Below are 16,110 nucleotides of genomic sequence, written 5' to 3' on the forward strand. Positions count from 1 at the left end.
GGGAATCATGGTCCTAAGTAGGTCCGCGGGGGTGGCCGTAATACGGGCCTGGGGGACCTGTGTCCCTTCGGTGGCTGCAAGATCCCAGCTGGGCAGGGCCCTCAGTGGGTAGACACCGGGCAGGCGGATGGCCCCGGGCTGAGCGATGGTGGCGGGGGGGGTCCCATGGGGTGCAGGACGCCAAGGGCCGCAGAGAGACTCCGACACCGGCCGGCCTTGGAAAGCAGTCTTTATGGAGGGCTGACCCCTCGCCTCCCCGGTCCGCGGTGCCCACGGGCTGCCTAGAGTCCCCTGCAGGCACCTGCCCCTGCTGCGAGCCAGACGGGCCGCTCGCCCTCTTCAGGCCTGGCCGTACCCCCACCCCGTGCCCTTCACTCTCTCCTCTGGGGCCTGAGGCCCCAATGGGCAGGGTCAGGGCTCCTGGCCTCGGGGCAAGGGACAACTGTCCGCGTCCTGGCCCCCCACCGGGGCCGAGGCGCCTGCGCTGCGCAGTTCCCGGGCCAGCTTCTCTGCCAATTTCCGGAAGGGCGGCCGGCGGGCGGGCTCAGCCTCCCAGCAGCTGCCCATGATGGCATGGATGGGGCCCGGGCAGCCCTCAGGGGGCTCCATGCGGTACCCCTTCTCCACGGCCTCGGACACCTCCTTCAGCGACTGTGGGCAGAGGGCACAACGGCGTGGCTGGGGTCAGGGCCACAGTCGTCAGACCCGCAGGGAGCCCAGAGCCTCCCCCCAGGCCCCACTCACCATCTTGGGGTATGGAGCCCGGCCGTATGAGAACACCTCCCACAGAAGCACCCCAAAACTCCACACATCCGACTTGCTGGAGAACTTCTATGGGGCCCAGGATCAGAGTGAGGAGGGGCCCCAGCTTCCTCTAGGAAGTCCTCCTGGGCTCACCTTCACTCTCTGGTCTCCTCCCAACAGACCACTCCCTCTGAGCCTCCCCCAGCCAAGGGGGACTCAGACCCAGTGCAGGGAAGGGTCCTTGGTATTCTCCGGCCCGGGACAGAGCCTGTTTCAGAAATGGGGAAACCCGGGCCCAGAGAGGTTCACACAAGGGAGAGGCCAAACGCAAGCTAAAAGGGGACAACCGTGGGTCAAGTGCTCACTGGGGCGGTAGAGCCATCCCCTTAAGAGAGGTCCAGAGAAAATGAGAGCTGTGCCCAGGGTCACAGAGCAGGTGGGACCAGGGCTTTGAGGGTCCCAGGGGCGGTGGGGGGCTCACCCCGTGTTTGAGAGCCTCTGGCGCCGTCCACTTGACGGGCAGCCGGCTTGCGTCCAGCCCCTTCCGCTCAGCTTTGGCCAGGCCAAAGTCGCTGACCTTGGCCACCAGGTCCTCGGAAATGAGGATGTTGCGGGCGGCAAGGTCTCGGTGCACCAGCTTCTTGCTCTCCAGGTACTCCATGCCCTCGGCCACGTGCCTGGGGAGGGGGCGGAGCCCGAGGCGGGGGTGGCTCCGAGCCTCAGTGTCCCCTTGACCCTGGAGGCCCCCCACCCCACCCTGCCCCGGGAGCCCCACTCACAAGGAAAACTGGAGGAGCTGGGGGGTGCTCACGAGGGCCCGGCCCCGTGTGCGCAGAAAGTTCACCAGGTTGCCCTGCGGGGGAGGGAGATGGGCCTGGGGGGCTCGAGGCTGCTCGGCGGCGCCCCCCAGGCCCCGAGGGCACCTCAGACCTCACCCCCACCTTGCTCACGTGCTCCATGACGATGTAGAGCCCCTGGTGCAGGATAACGCCCAGCAGACGCACCAGGTTCTTATGCTGCATCTTCCTGGGGGGGCCGGCAGGTGGGCGTGAGGGCTCGGCCAAGACCCCGCCCCCACGACGCCCCGCCCCCGCCCCGCCCCCAACTCACGTCATCACCGCCGTCTCGTCCAGGAAGGCCTGGGCGGTCACATCACACTTGATATTCTTCACGGCCACCTTCTGGCCCAGGTACTCACCCTGCAGGACCGCTGTGGGGAGAACGGGTATAGGAATGCCCACCTACCCCGACCCCCACGCACCCCAACACCGCTGCGGGGCCCCAGGCCCCGAAACTCTTCATGCCTACAAGCTGATCCGAGACAAGCACGAAGCATTTGCCGCTCGGGGGCCAAATTTTCAGAGGGCACCCCCCTTCTGCCAGGCCCCCAAGTTCAGGGACGCCTGGGTGGCTCAGTCGGCTAAGGCCCCTAAGTTCTGGTGGTTTTTAGAGTTTTAAATATTTGGGGGAAAAATCAAAAGAAGAATACTACTTTGCAACAAAGGAAAATTACAAGGCGCTCCCATGTCAGCGGCCGTAAATAAAGTTTTATTGGTACACGGCCCTGCCCATTCATTTACCTGTGTCTGCGGCTGCTTTCCTGCCACAAAGGCGGAGCTGAACATGGACTCAGACTGTCTGGCCCGAAACGCCTGGAATAGGTGCACTCAGGCCCTTTACAGAGAAGGGAAGCTGACCCCTGACCTCAGTAAGCCCCAGAGCCTTCCAGGGGAACAGCTCCCAGGAGGGGCATTCCAAGCACAAAGCCTGGAGGTGTGAAGGCCGAGCGCCTCCCCGAGCTGACGTCAGCCCCTCACAGAGCAGATGCTAACTTGGGGATGAATTACTTCACCCCCCAGTGATTCCTAAACCTGAACACGCCCCCCTCCCCCCTTCAGCCTCTGACCCAGGCCTCCACTCACCTCCAAACTCACCCTCTCCAATCCGTGCGCCTAGCGTCAAATGCTGTAGGTTCAGTAACCAGCCAGCTGTGGGGTGGGGACGGGGTCACAGGGGAATGGGCCCCACCTGGCGAGAAGCCAGGTGGTGTCCCCCGCTGCGTCCCAGCTGGGGCACACATACAGCTGCTCCCAGCAATGGCCTGAGAACCCCCCCAACTCCCAGCCCTGTTATCAAGTGCTGGAAAGCAGCAGAGCCTGTCTACCCCAGGATGACCTGAGGAAAGGGGTTATGGGGGGGTGGACCCCAGGCTTGCTCTCCAGGAATACCCCATCAGGTCCAGGGGGTGATGTTGACAAACCCTTTAGGGCTGCCCTTCTCACTTCTACCTGAACACCGTGTCCCTCCAAATATCCAGAGGCTCTTCCCTTTAAAGTCCTGTACCTCTGGCCACCCAGGATACACACCAAAAAATACAAGAGACACGGAGACCAGTAAAGTTTCTGGAATCTTCTGGCAACGTTTCCAGAATCTTCTAGAATCTTCCAGCGCTCTAAAGGGCCATCTGGGGTCCAGCCTCCCTGACTCCCTGTCTCAAACATGCCTGTGTTCTCCCGTCCTCTCTCCTCTAGTAGGTTCTTTAGTCCCCTTCCCCTTCCTCCCCAAAGCCTCCCCTCCAAATCACAAGCCCTTAGTCATGATCAAGGACAGGGACACCAGCCTCCCCTTGGGGCCATCCCCGAATCATCCAGATTTCCCTGGGAGAGACAGACACCATCATCAGGTTCGGGAGGAGTGGCCGTGGGAGGGGGCATTCGCTCAGGGCCTTGAGCATCGAAGATCTCGTTATTGGGGGGTAGGGGAGCACTTCAGGTGGAGGGAACAGAAAGCACGATAGCAGAGAAGCCAGAGAGGAAAACCAGGAGGCAAGCAAAAGAGGAAGGGTTTGTAGATGAACGGAGAAAGATCCCTCAGCCACAAGGGAAGGTTCTGGAAGGCAGGAGAGCGATGTGGGTGGATTTTCATGGTAGAAAGTCACTTCTGGGGGCCCAGAGGCAGGGGTCCCATGGAAGAGGTGGCCTGGTGGGACGGTCTGAGGCCAGGCTGGGGCTGGGGTTCAGGCTTTTGCCCCAGGCGACAGGGCAGATGATGGGGACACGGAAGCAGCAGCAGGGATGGGAATTCACTCCTTGTGGGCTGGTGGGCGTCTGTGGGTGCCCCTGCCTGACCTGAGGGCTGCCCCAGGTCTTTCACTCACAGTGCCGGCACAGCCACATGCTCATGCAGCTGTGGCCTTGGCCGTGGGCCCCCTGGGGAGGGGGAGGGCCCTACCTTTGGCCAGCTCCTCCTCTGCCGACTTGGTGCCCTGCTTCCTCTTGGGTTTCACTAGCTTCGTGCAGATGGCCCCCTTGTCCTTGCTGTAGTGCTGCGGGGTGGGGTTGGGGCAGAGGCAGCGGTGAGCCTGGCCCCCTCCACGGGGAGGGGGGGACGGGGAGGGGGTTGGCAGGGAACCCCTGCCTTCTGTGCCCTCCCCAGCGGGGACTCTCTGAGTGGGGCGGGCAGGAGCGTTTCCCACCCAGGGAGTTGGACTGGTTTCCATGGGAACGGAAAGGATCCAAGCTAGGAAACAGGAGGATCCTGGGGAAGGTGGGGCGGTGGTCTGTGGATTAGTGTCGACAGGGAGGTTCCTAGGGGTGCCCAGAGGAAACACCCCAGTCCCTCCCAAGAGGTGGACCCGGAGACCCAGACCAGCTGCAGGGCTGGTGGTGTGCGGGGAACAGCCGCTCTTTCCCGCACTAGGACTGAGCAGGCAGCTTTGGGTGTCCCGGGCCCAGCAGTTGCCGGAATCGGGCGGAGGGGGGTGCCGGGTGCGGGGTCCAGGGGCGGTCCCTCCGCCTCCAGCGCGCAGACCCTGCGGCTCTGGGGCCGGGCGAGGGGGCGGGGTCCCGGGGCTGGAAGGGGGCGGGGCCTGAGGCGGCCACACCTCCACCATGTCCATGAGGTTGCAGAAGCACACGGCCTCGTCGATGGTCAGGTGACCGTCGCGGTGCAGCACGCGGTAGTGGATGACGTCGCGGCCGAAGCTGACGCACAGCACGTAGTCGCCGGGGTGCCGCGCCGACTCGCGCACCAGGAACAGCCCGTCCTCGGGCGGCTGCAGCTGCTGCACGGCCTCGTGGCCCGAGATCTTCCCGTGGAACCACCTGCGGCCGGGCGGAAGGGCGCGCTAGGGCCAGGCGGCCCCGGACCCCCTGCCGCCCATCCCGGGCGGTCCCCAGACCCACCCCGGGCCGTCCCCAGACTCACGGCATGAGGCTGAGCTTGGGGTCCGCCGACAGGGCCTCTCGTTCCCGCAGCGCCCCGGCCGCCAGCAGGCCCTCCTGCCCGCTGGCATGGTGCTTGGCGCGGTACCAGCTCTTGCTCTGCAGGGAGGGAGCCAGGAGTCGGGGCCGGGGGCATGGGGGGGGCCGGTCCCGGCAGAGACCACCTCACCGCCCGCGCCCAGGCCCTCCAGCCACCACTCACCTCGCAGGCCTCCAGGATGGTGACCACGTCACCCTTGTGGAAGGCCAGCTCTCCCGGCTTGGGGCGCGTGTGCTCACACTTGGTGATGCATTGGGTGCCTGGGGCCCAGCGCCTCTGAGAGGTGGGGAAAGAGGTGGGGGAGGGGCAAAGGGGCATGAAGGAGAGGCCCAGGGAGAGAAAGAAGTAGAAACTGGGCAAAAGACAGCAGGGCAGAGACGGAATCCAGAGGGAGCAGCCAGGACAGAAATCTCACTCAAAAACTCCGGGGCCCAAACCAGAAGGTCAGGAAGAAAAGGTGACAGAAATGTAGCATCAGGTGACAGTGAAAAAGTGTGCAGCACTGGCTGAAGGGGCCTGAGTCCCAGAGGACAGCCCCCCGACATGGGGCTGAGGTCCCACGGGTGTGGGCCGGGTAGAGGATGGCCCAGGACCCCAGCGCCTGGGTTGGGTGTACTCACCGTTGGCATCCTGGCTGAGATGAACGCGGGATGCCAGGCACGGAGGAAGCGGGGGCTCACTTGGGGGCAGGCAGAGAGCAGCTGGAGTCCCGATCTGAGGCAGACTGGGGCCCAAGGCCATTACTAACTAACCACTTCCTGCCCAGGCCAGGGGGAGGCAAGGGCGGGAGGGCATCCCCATCGGGGGCTCCAGGTGGTGGCTCCCCAAAGCCTCTCTGGGGAGGTGGTCTTTACCCACAGGAGCTCCTTATCAGTCACGGCCATGGAACATCAGCAAGGAAACCATAGAGTCCGGCCCCGCCATTGTCCCGAAAGGGCAACGGGGCCACAAGGTGGGCCCAGAGTGAGTGGCCATAGGGTGGGGAGGGGAGAAGTGTCTGCTGGCTCAGGCCCCAGTGGCCACACAGTGGGTGGGGACCGTGGTGCCACCTAATTGAGCTTGGCTCTTCCTCTTTTCTGATAAGTGGGCAGGGGCAGGGCGAGGAAACAGAAGGTGATTCAAGGTCATTCCCAAGTATCTCTGGACCTAGGGTGGGGCCGGGAGGGGGTGGGGGAGGGGGCATGCAGCCCTACTGGGCTCCTCTGGCCATCCGCAGAGCCTCTCTGATGCCCCCAGTCCCAACACCAACCTAGGACAGACAAGCGGCCTCTCACTGCTGCTGGGGAAGGGCCTTGTCCACCCCCTTCCTCCTCCTTGGACCCTACAGCAGGTGGCTGGGCAGTGGGGATGGTCGAGGGGGACAAGCCTCTGACCTCCAGTATTACCCCCATAAACCCCCAGCCCCATGTGCACTCACACGCATACTGATCCATGTACACACGAGCACACACAGAAACACATGGGGCTTGGACACTGGTGGACACAGGTACCCACAGGCACGCGGGTATGCAAGCAAAAGCACGTTCACCTAGAGACAGGTGTGTACACTTCTACACATGTATACACACGGGCAGACTCTCAGACATCCAGAAATGTGTGTACCTGTCCCACCCCCCCCCACCCCCAGCGCACACACAGACCCACACTTGAACACCTGGGCGCCGGCCGTGGGGCGCCAGACACTGGGCCACCCCGGCACGCAGAGCTACACGCAGGGCCGCGCACAAGCATCTCGGCCACACGCGAACATCCCTCCACGTGGACGCGCGCATACACACAGCCGGGAGCTCGCAGACGCGCACACTCGCGCCCAGAAAAACACCCCCACCCTGCGCCCGGTCGCTTCTAACCACCCGCTACCCCAGCCGCGTACCCGCCGCGCACGCCGCCGGACGCGCACTCTCGCGCTCACACCCGCCTCTCCACCGGACGCCCGGGACGCCCCCGGAGCCCTCGGGGTTCCCCCCGACACCCCGCCACTGCCCCGCAGTCTCTCCCCTCACCCCCACCTCTCCTCCACCCCCCAGCCACCGCGCTCACCTGTTCAGGGGGCGCCCCCGGGCCGCGCCCCGCGCCCACACCCAGGAGGGCCCCCACGCGCTGGCTGCGCACCCCGAGGCAGCCCTGGCTGCACAACTTGGAACAAGTTGCTCCGTTTCCTCATTTTGGGGTGGGGGGAGGAGGGCTGGGGGAGCGGGGGAGCGGGGGAGCGGGAGGCGCCGCGGCCCGGGAGGCCCCCGCAGGTCCTAGCGCCGGCCGCACTGCGGTCTGCTCCGCGCGCTGCCGCCGCCGCCGCCGCCGCCGCCGCCGCCGCCACCGCCGGCCCCTCCCCTCCCCGCCCCGCCCCTGAGGCCCCCGGCGCCGCCCGCCCCCTCCCGGGCGGGGGCCCGGGGCAGTCGCCCGCTCCACGCAGCTCCGGGGCACCGTGCTGCGGGGCGCGTACCCCGCCCACCTTGGAGCCCCCCGCCCACCTTGGCCTTGGAGCGCCGAGCGGGTGCCACGCACAGGGCGGGGAATGGGGAGAGTGAGCTGCCCGTCTGGGGCGATAAGCAAGCCGCAGAGCCCACACTATGCCTCGGACCCTTCGGACTTCGATACGCCCTTCTCATCCACCTCCTCTGCCAAGACGGTTGTTGGTGCTGGCGTCTGGCGCGGAGTGATTGCCCAAGAATGTCACTGGTCATAGGTTTGTTAGGGTCACCGGCAACATTAGGGGGACCTGAGGAACCGGAGGCCTCCTGCTGGAGCCTGCCCGGGGTCAGCCCCGCTGTGCCCGGGGTTCTAGGGCCGGCGGCGCGGGCTTCGACCTCAGACGACGGTTTGATGAGCATTTATTTGTTGGGCGCCGGACAGGCCCCAGGGCACGCAGCCCAGTAATCGCTCCGCTTCTGCCGGCCGAGTCCGTTGGACAAGGCCGGCTCTTGTCAGGAGGCGGGTGAAGGCCCAGGACGCCCAGGGAGCCCGAGTCCTGTTCAATCTTCTGTCAGCCCAAAAGGCTAAGTGTCTGGCTCCAAGGCATCATGTGACTTCTCAGGACAGAGGCCCAGTTACAGAATTGCAAAACATCCCTATTATGGAACATTCTAGAACAAAAACTAGGAAATTGTATGTGTTGAGTTTCTAGAATCCACAGTTGCTGAAACCCACCATCAACACCACTGTATGACTCACCCCAAAGGGCACGTCCCCTCCTCTCTCTCCTCTCCTCTCCCGTTATACTGGAGAGAATAAGCCCACAGGGAAAGTTCCAAAAGGGGACCCTCCCAACAGCTCCGATTATCCCCATCGAGGGCAGTGGAAGAAGACCTTTTTCCTTTGATGTGGTGGAATTCACCGTAAGGGCTGATGTCAACTGGGAGGATGTCCCAGCATATTTCGACTAAGCAGGGCTCCCCGGGCTGGGCTGTGGGAGAGTCCCAGTTTGGCCACACCTCCCAGCTATGGGCCCTGCTGTGGACCCAGGGCTGGGGGACACTGCAGCCAGCATTCAGTTGGGTCAGGGGCCACCATATATGGCAAACCATCATCACTTGCCTGAAATAGAAACATCAAAGTGGCCACAGGAAACCCAGTAACACCGGTAGCTTCAGACCAGAGGCTGCAGACAGAGGTCCCTTGCTGCTCTGCTCAGCAAGGACAGGAGCCTATGTGTAACCCCCTGGGAGGCCCTAGCACCCGGAGAGACTTCCTCCTTGATGCAGTCAGGGAGACAGGGAGAGGGTTGAAAGGGGCTGTTTTGCCCCCCTGTGAACTCATGCTTAGTGTCTGAGTCATACCTAAGTTTTCCCCAGGACCCCAGGGATCCTTGTCCCACGCTCTGGAAGGCCCTACCCGAGAAGGAGGAATCAGAGGAATCACAGGTTTGCAGCATGGAAAGCGATGGACGTCAGCGGACAGCTCCAGGTTCCCAAATCTCCAAGGGTTAACCTGGAGTGCTGGGGGCCGCCCCCCCCTCAGCATATGGGCACGGGGCCCTGAGTTGTTCCTGCCTCTGGGGAGATAGGTTTGTGTCCTTGGTGTCTTTGGGTCAGAGCTACAGAAGGGGTGAACTTCCCACTCTTGAAAGCATTCAAGAATTGGCCCTTTGTGGGGCGCCTGAGTGGCTCAGCAGGTTAAGCCTCTGCCTTCGGTTCGGGTCATGATCTCAGGGTCCTGGGATCGAGCCCCGCATCGGGCTCTCTGCTCAGCGGGGAGCCTGCTTCCTCCTCTCTCTCTGCCTACGTGTGATCTGTCAAATAAATAAATAAAATCTTAAAAAAATAATAACTTAAGCAATAGAATATCTATGATTCCTTGTAAATTCATTACATAAAAATCTAATGAATATCATCATTTTGCCCACTGGGAATCTCAAAGACTAAATGGGTATTGCAGATCCCAGAGGTGGCAACCCCCGTTTCTCCTCCTCCTCCCAGGAGTGGGGGGACTAGTCCCTTCCTTCTACCAGCCTGAAGCCAGCTGGTAGCCACACCATCAGACAGGACTCCAGGAGGACCCAGTCCCGGGCTCCTCAGCCTCCAGACTTCTACCCTGTCGACTTGACTCCAGAAATTCTCCGACGCCCCAGGCCACCTGCCTGGTGCAGGCTGGGAACCCAGAAGGCCCTCCCTGCTTCCCCAGCTGCCTCCGCTTTTTCTCCCTGTGACCACTCACCTTCCCCTGCGTGGCTAAGGGTGAAAATGTGACCACGGCCCTCCCCAGCACTAAATCCTTCCATAGCTCCCTGCAGCCTGAAACGCTCGGTCCGGCACCCCGAGCTCTTCCGGTTCGGCTGACAGCCGGCTTCTCCGGCCTCGTCTCCTTCTGCTCCCACAAAGCATGCAACGGTCTGGCAACTCTTTGCTGCAGGAATTTGCGTGCTTTAGGGCTGGCTGTCCCTTCTGCCGGGAACACCCTCCCACCTTGTCCAGCTGGCATCTCCAGCGCCCGTGCGCACCGCAAACGGCACCACTTTTATGGGGCCTTCTCGGGTGCCCCCACCTTTCTCAGAGCCAGAGCTTGCTTCCACGCCCCGAAAGATGACTCGCTGGAGACACCAGCTCTCTAGTGTCTGTGTGAGGGATGTGGACTGGGTCTGGGTGACTGAGCCCATCAGCCTGCCTGGGAAGGAGGCCAGGCCCAGTGATGTGGGAAACAAAGGCAGAAGAAAAATGATTACATTTCCTTACTACCTATAGCCCCTTGACAAGTCCTTGAAAGAGGCAGAGTGACATTCCTCTAGGGACTCAACGGCCTTGATGTTGACACTTGGCCAAGGGCAAAAGTCAATCCTAGCCCAACCCCCAGGACCCTATAAGCCTACTCTAACATACAAAAATTCCTTTGGAAACTTCTTTTATCTCTACCCCCCAAGACACAGGTTGGCAAGCACCCCCAACACCCGCCGATGTACATTTGAAGGGTTTCGGGACTCAGGATTTACGAAACGGTAAGAAACGACCCTTCCCATAATAGCTACACCCTCAGGATCCCGGAGCCTCGTTTCCAAAATCCCTGGGAGGCTTACACTATCCCTGACCCCTTCCCAACTTGAAAATATATAATGGGTCCCTCCTCATGGCCCCAAGGCGGCTCTTTCTGCCCTGGGGTCCTGTCCCAGGGCTTTAATAAAACCACCTTTTTGCACCAATGACGTCTCAAGAACTCCTTCTTGGCCTTGGCTTCAAACCTAAACACCCCACCTCAACAAGAAAGCAGGGACGGAAGCCTGCAGGAAGAACTAAAACCCTTGCATGCAGCCGTGCCTCGAGCTCACACTACGACTAGCGCCAGAAGCCACTCGTTGCTTTCTGGTTGCTTCCGAAGGGGTTTCTGTCACTCGTAAGCAAAAAGATTCCTCATACTGAAAATGGGTCCACACGTGGGAGGATGAAATGAACAGACTAGGACAGACGAGGAATTCGTGAGTCAGATTAGGGCACCCTGAACCCAGCTAGGAAGTGGGATCTCCTGGACGTCCCCTTCCAAGAGCCGACAAACCTGCTTTCCCTCCACGGGGTCTGCCGGTGCCGTTTTCCATCCCGTGCAACAGAAGAACCCAGAAGGACCCACCTCCTCTCCCTCCTGAATGCCGGTCCTCGTTTATTCAAATCTTACTGCTCTTCCCATCCTACCTTTCTCCTAGGTTGGCCATTCCGGTGTGTAGAACACCCCCTTCTCCTAACTCCAGGCAGTCTGGGGGGAGCCAATCCTCTCGTTTTAGGATTGGAGCGGCTGAGTTCCCAAGAGGCAAAGCAACTAGTCTGTGGTCACACAGCTGGCTGGGGCTGTTGATCAGGCGTGAGGACTCACTCAACATAGGCAAAGAACAGAGGGAGTCGTGTAACAATGCACTTCACATATCAGACAGTAGGATTGGCTGCACAGGGACGGAAGACCCCAAGTGCTAGAGGCTTGAATTAGATAGAAATTAATCTCTGAGGGATGCACTCCTGGGCAGTGTCAGGAACCAAGGCTCCTGCTGCTCCGCCTTTCTCAGCACAGGAACTTTGATCTCTTGAGCTAGGATGGCTGCTCAAGCTCCAGCCCTCCCATCTGCATTCCAGCCAATGGGAAGCAGAAAGCTGGGAGAAGAGTCCCTTTAAGGACTCTTCCTGGAAGATGCATGTGACACCTTTGCTTCATTTCATTGGGTGGGATTTAGTCACACGGCCAAATTTAGTAGCAGGGGAAGCTGGGAAATGTAGTCTTTACAGCAGGGATCAAGGAAGCGTCCTCAAAGCTCCCAGGCCTGATCCCACCTCAGGGCCTTTGCATCAGTTGTGCCTTCTGCTTGGGATACTTCCCCAGACCTACCCAACATCCCAGCACCCTACAGAATATTTCAACCTGCTGACACTTCCTATCCCCTCCCCCTGTAGCTCTGGAGAGCTACCATGGTCTAAATGACCACATGTTTTACTTCTTTTTCTTGTTGACTGGCTGCGTCCTCGCTAGAACATCAGCTCTCCAAGGGTGGGGATTTGCGACATTCATTCATTGCTGTGGCCTTCGTTCCTGGCACACAGGAGATGCTTGCAACATATTTTTTAAGCCAGTGAATATTGGGGAAGGGTGGGGTAATGAGCAGTGACTGACATGTGTGAAGGGAAACACTGTCATTGTACCCATTTCACAGATGTGAAAACTGAGGCTCAGAGGGTTCTGTGGCTCCCCCCAGCCCAGGACACAGGAAGTGGCAAGCTTCAGTTTTAACCTGGGTCTGTCAGGCTCCACAGCCCACACACTGCCCAGCGAGATGTTGGGTATATGACAGACCCCCCAAGGAGTTTTCTAGAAATCGGATGAGGCAGGCCAGGGGCAGCCAGATGTGGGAACAACTGAGCTGCTGAGCCCCCAGCGGATCTTCTGTTGGAGCACGTGGCCGGATCAGACTGCCCCAATTAGTACCCCTTTAAATTTAGCTTTCTCCTCCCTGCCAGGGACTTGGGGATTCCGTGGAGGAACATTCCTCTCTTTCGAAGAAAATCGCTGCATCGCTCATTCTGCAACTGGAGACATGGTCTGACGGGCCCTTCTCCACTCACCGGCTCCTCCAAGAGAGCCTTACTGACCACCCATAACAACCCCCCGCCATCTGAGCCCACACCACTGCCTGTGACCCTGTCTTACTCATTCCTGTGGATTGCCCTCCGGTCTTGCCTTGGCCTCCTTGGCAAAACATATGTTCCATGAGCAAGGGCAAGGACGGTCTCTTCTCGGTCAGTCATTTGTCTCTGGAGCCCGGCACATAGCAGACTCTCATGTAAATTGTTCGCAGCAGATCAATAAGCACTACGGAACACTTTTGTTTTCTAGGACTTGTTTTGTTATTTTCCTGAAGTTAGTAATTGCCTTTGTTTTGTGTGTCTATGTCACTCTCTTTCCCCCAGGCTTTCCAACAGAATGAACTCCCCTCGGGGCCAGCTGCAGCCCGGCTGTACCCCTGGCCCTTCTCAGTTTCAGCACTTGGGGATTCCTAGGGGGTAGCTCCGGTTTCTGGGGTCCAGATCTCCCTGTTTCTTGGTTTTTGCCCTCGTTTTGGGAATGTGCACCCTCTAGGCATTTCCAGAGAAGGTATTTTCCCTCCACTCTCCCGTGTGATTGGTGCTCTGGCTGAGGACACTGTGCTGGTGGTGGCTTTCCCTTGTCTTGTGTCTTCCAGCTTCCAGTCTTGGGCAGTTGAACAACCCAAAGCTATCCTGTTTCCTCATTGTCTGCTGGTCACATTGTTTCTCTCTCTTTGGACACTTGTAGAATCTCCTTCACCACATCCTGCACTTTCAAAGTGTGGTTTTTGGGTGGGTTTTTTTTTTTTTTTTCTGTTACCTTTTGTGCTGGGCAGTTAGTGGGCTTTGTCATGTCTTCCACTCCTAGCAAACTTTCTCAAATGACGTCCCTGGTGATTTCTTCCACTTTGGTGTCTCTCCTCTGTCATATATTGGGCTTCCCACCTTTTTTCTTTAGTCTTCTCGTTCTCCTTTTTCTTCCAAGCCTGCCAACATTTCCATTTTGACTATCAGGTTTTTAACTTCCAAGGGCTTTTTTCTAGTTCTTTGAATTTTTTTTCCTTCCTTCTTTCTTTTTTTTAAGCCATCTCCACACCCAGAGTGGGCTTTGAACTCACCTCCCCGAGGTCAAGAGTCACATGGTCCTCCGACTGAGCCAGCTGGGCACCCCTGGAATGTTCTTTTTTCAAAAGACAAATGTAGAGCTGTTTCCCGTCCACTGTGTCTTCTACTAGCTCTCCAAGGATAACCTGCAGAAGGGTTTCTCTCCAACTGCTTCCTTCTGTTCTGTCTCCTTCCTCCAACAAGTTACTTTTTTTCTCCTCTTTTTGTGTTTTAGTCTATCACTAGCTAGAATTTACGAGGCACGTGCTGCAAAGGTGGTAGGGGGCTCCCCTGCCCCTAGGGTGGCTTCAGTCTGGGTTGAGTATGAGACACTGGTCTCGGGAGTCCCAAACACCGGCAACAACTGCTCTGAAAGCTAAAGGGGTCACTGTTCCAATGCGCGACTTCCATCTCGATCTCCGGTTTCCACCTTTACACCTGTCCTCCCCCATACCTGCGTCCCGGAGGCAGAAGCTTTCTGGGCAGCAAGTGTGCAAAACGGCATTTTACTACTGAGTCCTCCCCCAGCTCTGCAAGGCTGGTGCTGCTGGTTTTGATTAAGCTTTACAGAGGCTCCGGGAAGCAAAGTGAGCTGTCCTGACCCCCGCCCCTCAACCCACAGCTCACATGTTCGAGGACCACAATGAGACTGGAGTCACCCTCATGCAGGAAGTTACAGCTTCTGGTTCTCTGGGTCCTCCCAGGGAAGGCACCGAGTGCTTGCTGACTGGATACGGAACACGCTTCCACACTCTCGCGGGTAGATCTGCGGGAGCCACGTGAATGGCGGTCCATGGAGCGTGATAGATGTTCTAAACACGTATTGCGTAATTGAGAAGACGGGAGAACGGCCGTGTGACGGGAAGACATCACAGAAGGAAACCAAACTGTTACACTTCGGTCCATGCGAAGGAACATATTTTGGAAATGAGAACGCACAGTCCCGGCTTGGGGGCGGAGAACAGGACTCCTTCATTTAACGAGAGGGAGACTGGCAATGCTCTGGGGGAACGTAATGTTGCCCACGGGAGTTTCAGATGCCTTCACGCGCTCGTGCCCTTTGATCAAGAAGTTCCATTTTGGGATATCTATGGGAGAGGCAGAATCCCAACTGTACAAGAACGTGTTTGTCGCGCTGTCGTTTATAATCTGACAACAGTCTAAGTGTCCACCAGTAGAGGGTGGCTAAGATTCGGGTACTGTCCTTTTGTGGAATACTACGCATCTGTCAAAAATTACATCTCTTCCGGGACGCCCGGGTGGCTCCGTCGGTGAAGCGTCTGCCTTTGGCTCAGGTCATGATCCCAGGGTCCTGGGATCAAGTCCCGCATCAGGCTCCCTGCTCAGCGGGAAGCTGCTTCCTCCCGGCTCCTCCTGCTCATGCTTCCTTTCCATCTCTCTCTCTCAAATAAATAAGTAAAATCTTTTTTAAAAATTACATCCCATCATAGTAGCCAAAAAAGTGGAAACAACCGAAACGTCCATCAGCAGATGAGGGGCTGACAAGATGTAGGCCGCCACACACGGAGTTTCAGCTGCGGACATGAGCGAGGCCCCCATGCGCTGCCCTGGGGACGGACCCGAGCCCACGACGGGCAAGGAGGGAACCAGACACAGAAGGCCACACGGGGTGTGTCACCCAGACCAGGCTACTCCACGGACAGGAAGGGGGCTGGGGAGGGGAGTGGGGCGTGACTACTGATGGGGGTGAAGCTTCTTTTTGGGTGACGGAATGTTCTGGAATGAGATAGTGGTGATGCTTGCACTCCTCTGCAAAAACGCCAAAAACCACTGAATTGTACACTGTGAAATGAAGCAGTTTTATGTTATGCGGTCATTGCCACAATTTAAAAATTACGTTGTAAGGTCTGCAGAAGTATTACATCGGACAAAGTATCTGAGCGCACTGAAACCCCCCCGAGAAATCTGCGTTGTGACAGAGTCAAGGGGAGGACAGCGGGAATCAGCCGTACCGAGAGCCGCCCCGCACCCAAGAGCGTGGGAGACGCCGGAAGGAAGGAAGCACTGGGTGTTCGGACTGGTCCGGGTCACTCCTCTGCCGTCGTTCTGAAGCGTCGCCTTCTGCATAATGGAAAACCCAGCGCACTCGAGCTCTCGACTGCAAAAGCCGATGTAAAACTCACCGTCTTTACCGTCGTACCGCGTCCAAGCGCGCGGCTCAGCCGCGGGGAGCTCGCGCACACTGCGGCCCAGCCACCCCCACCGTCCTCTTCCAGAACTGTCCATCCCCCACACGGAGACTCCGTCCCGTGAATCACGGACTCCCCACCCTGCCCCAGCCCCGGCTCCCACCCTCTCCTGTCTGTGTGGATGCTACTCCTCTGGGGCCTTCCTGGGAGTGGGGACCTGCGGGACGGGTCCTTCTGGGTCTGACTCCTCTCGCTGAGCCCCGTGTCCTCGGGGTCCCTCCGCGTCTTAGCAGGGGTCAGGGTCCCTCCTTTCTTCCATAGTCTGGGTGGACTGTACCGAGTGTGTCCCTCTATCTGCTGAC

At 59.1% G+C, this 16,110-nt stretch overlaps 1 protein-coding gene across 1 annotated transcript; it reads right to left on the minus strand.

Moving 5' to 3' along the window:
- Positions 1-328: 328 nt before the first annotated feature.
- Positions 329-6,618, minus strand: MATK (megakaryocyte-associated tyrosine kinase). The gene is made up of 14 exons (XM_032883561.1): positions 6,425-6,618; positions 5,862-5,934; positions 5,628-5,687; positions 5,170-5,283; positions 4,951-5,066; positions 4,628-4,847; positions 3,976-4,069; positions 2,667-2,732; positions 1,855-1,954; positions 1,686-1,770; positions 1,524-1,597; positions 1,226-1,421; positions 745-831; positions 329-651 (listed from the first exon to the last, which is right to left on the minus strand). The coding sequence occupies exons 2-14, from the start codon at positions 5,889-5,891 to the stop codon at positions 412-414; spliced, it is 1,482 nt and encodes a 493-aa protein (XP_032739452.1). The 5' UTR covers positions 5,892-5,934; positions 6,425-6,618; the 3' UTR covers positions 329-411.
- Positions 6,619-16,110: the final 9,492 nt, after the last annotated feature.

Source organism: Lontra canadensis, unplaced genomic scaffold, assembly GCF_010015895.1.
Source record: "Lontra canadensis isolate GAN:19392208 unplaced genomic scaffold, GSC_riverotter_1.0 scaffold88, whole genome shotgun sequence".
NCBI classification, from domain to species: domain Eukaryota; kingdom Metazoa; phylum Chordata; class Mammalia; order Carnivora; family Mustelidae; genus Lontra; species Lontra canadensis.

Coding starts and splice junctions, on each gene's coding strand:
- MATK (XM_032883561.1), bottom strand. CDS start 5,891: ATGGCCGTGACTGATAAGGAGCTCCTGTGG. Junction 5,067..5,169: donor CCATCCTGGAGGCCTGCGAG/GTGAGTGGTGGC, acceptor CCCTCCCTGCAG/AGCAAGAGCTGGTACCGCGC. Junction 4,070..4,627: donor ACCTCATGGACATGGTGGAG/GTGTGGCCGCCT, acceptor CCCACCCCGCAG/CACTACAGCAAGGACAAGGG.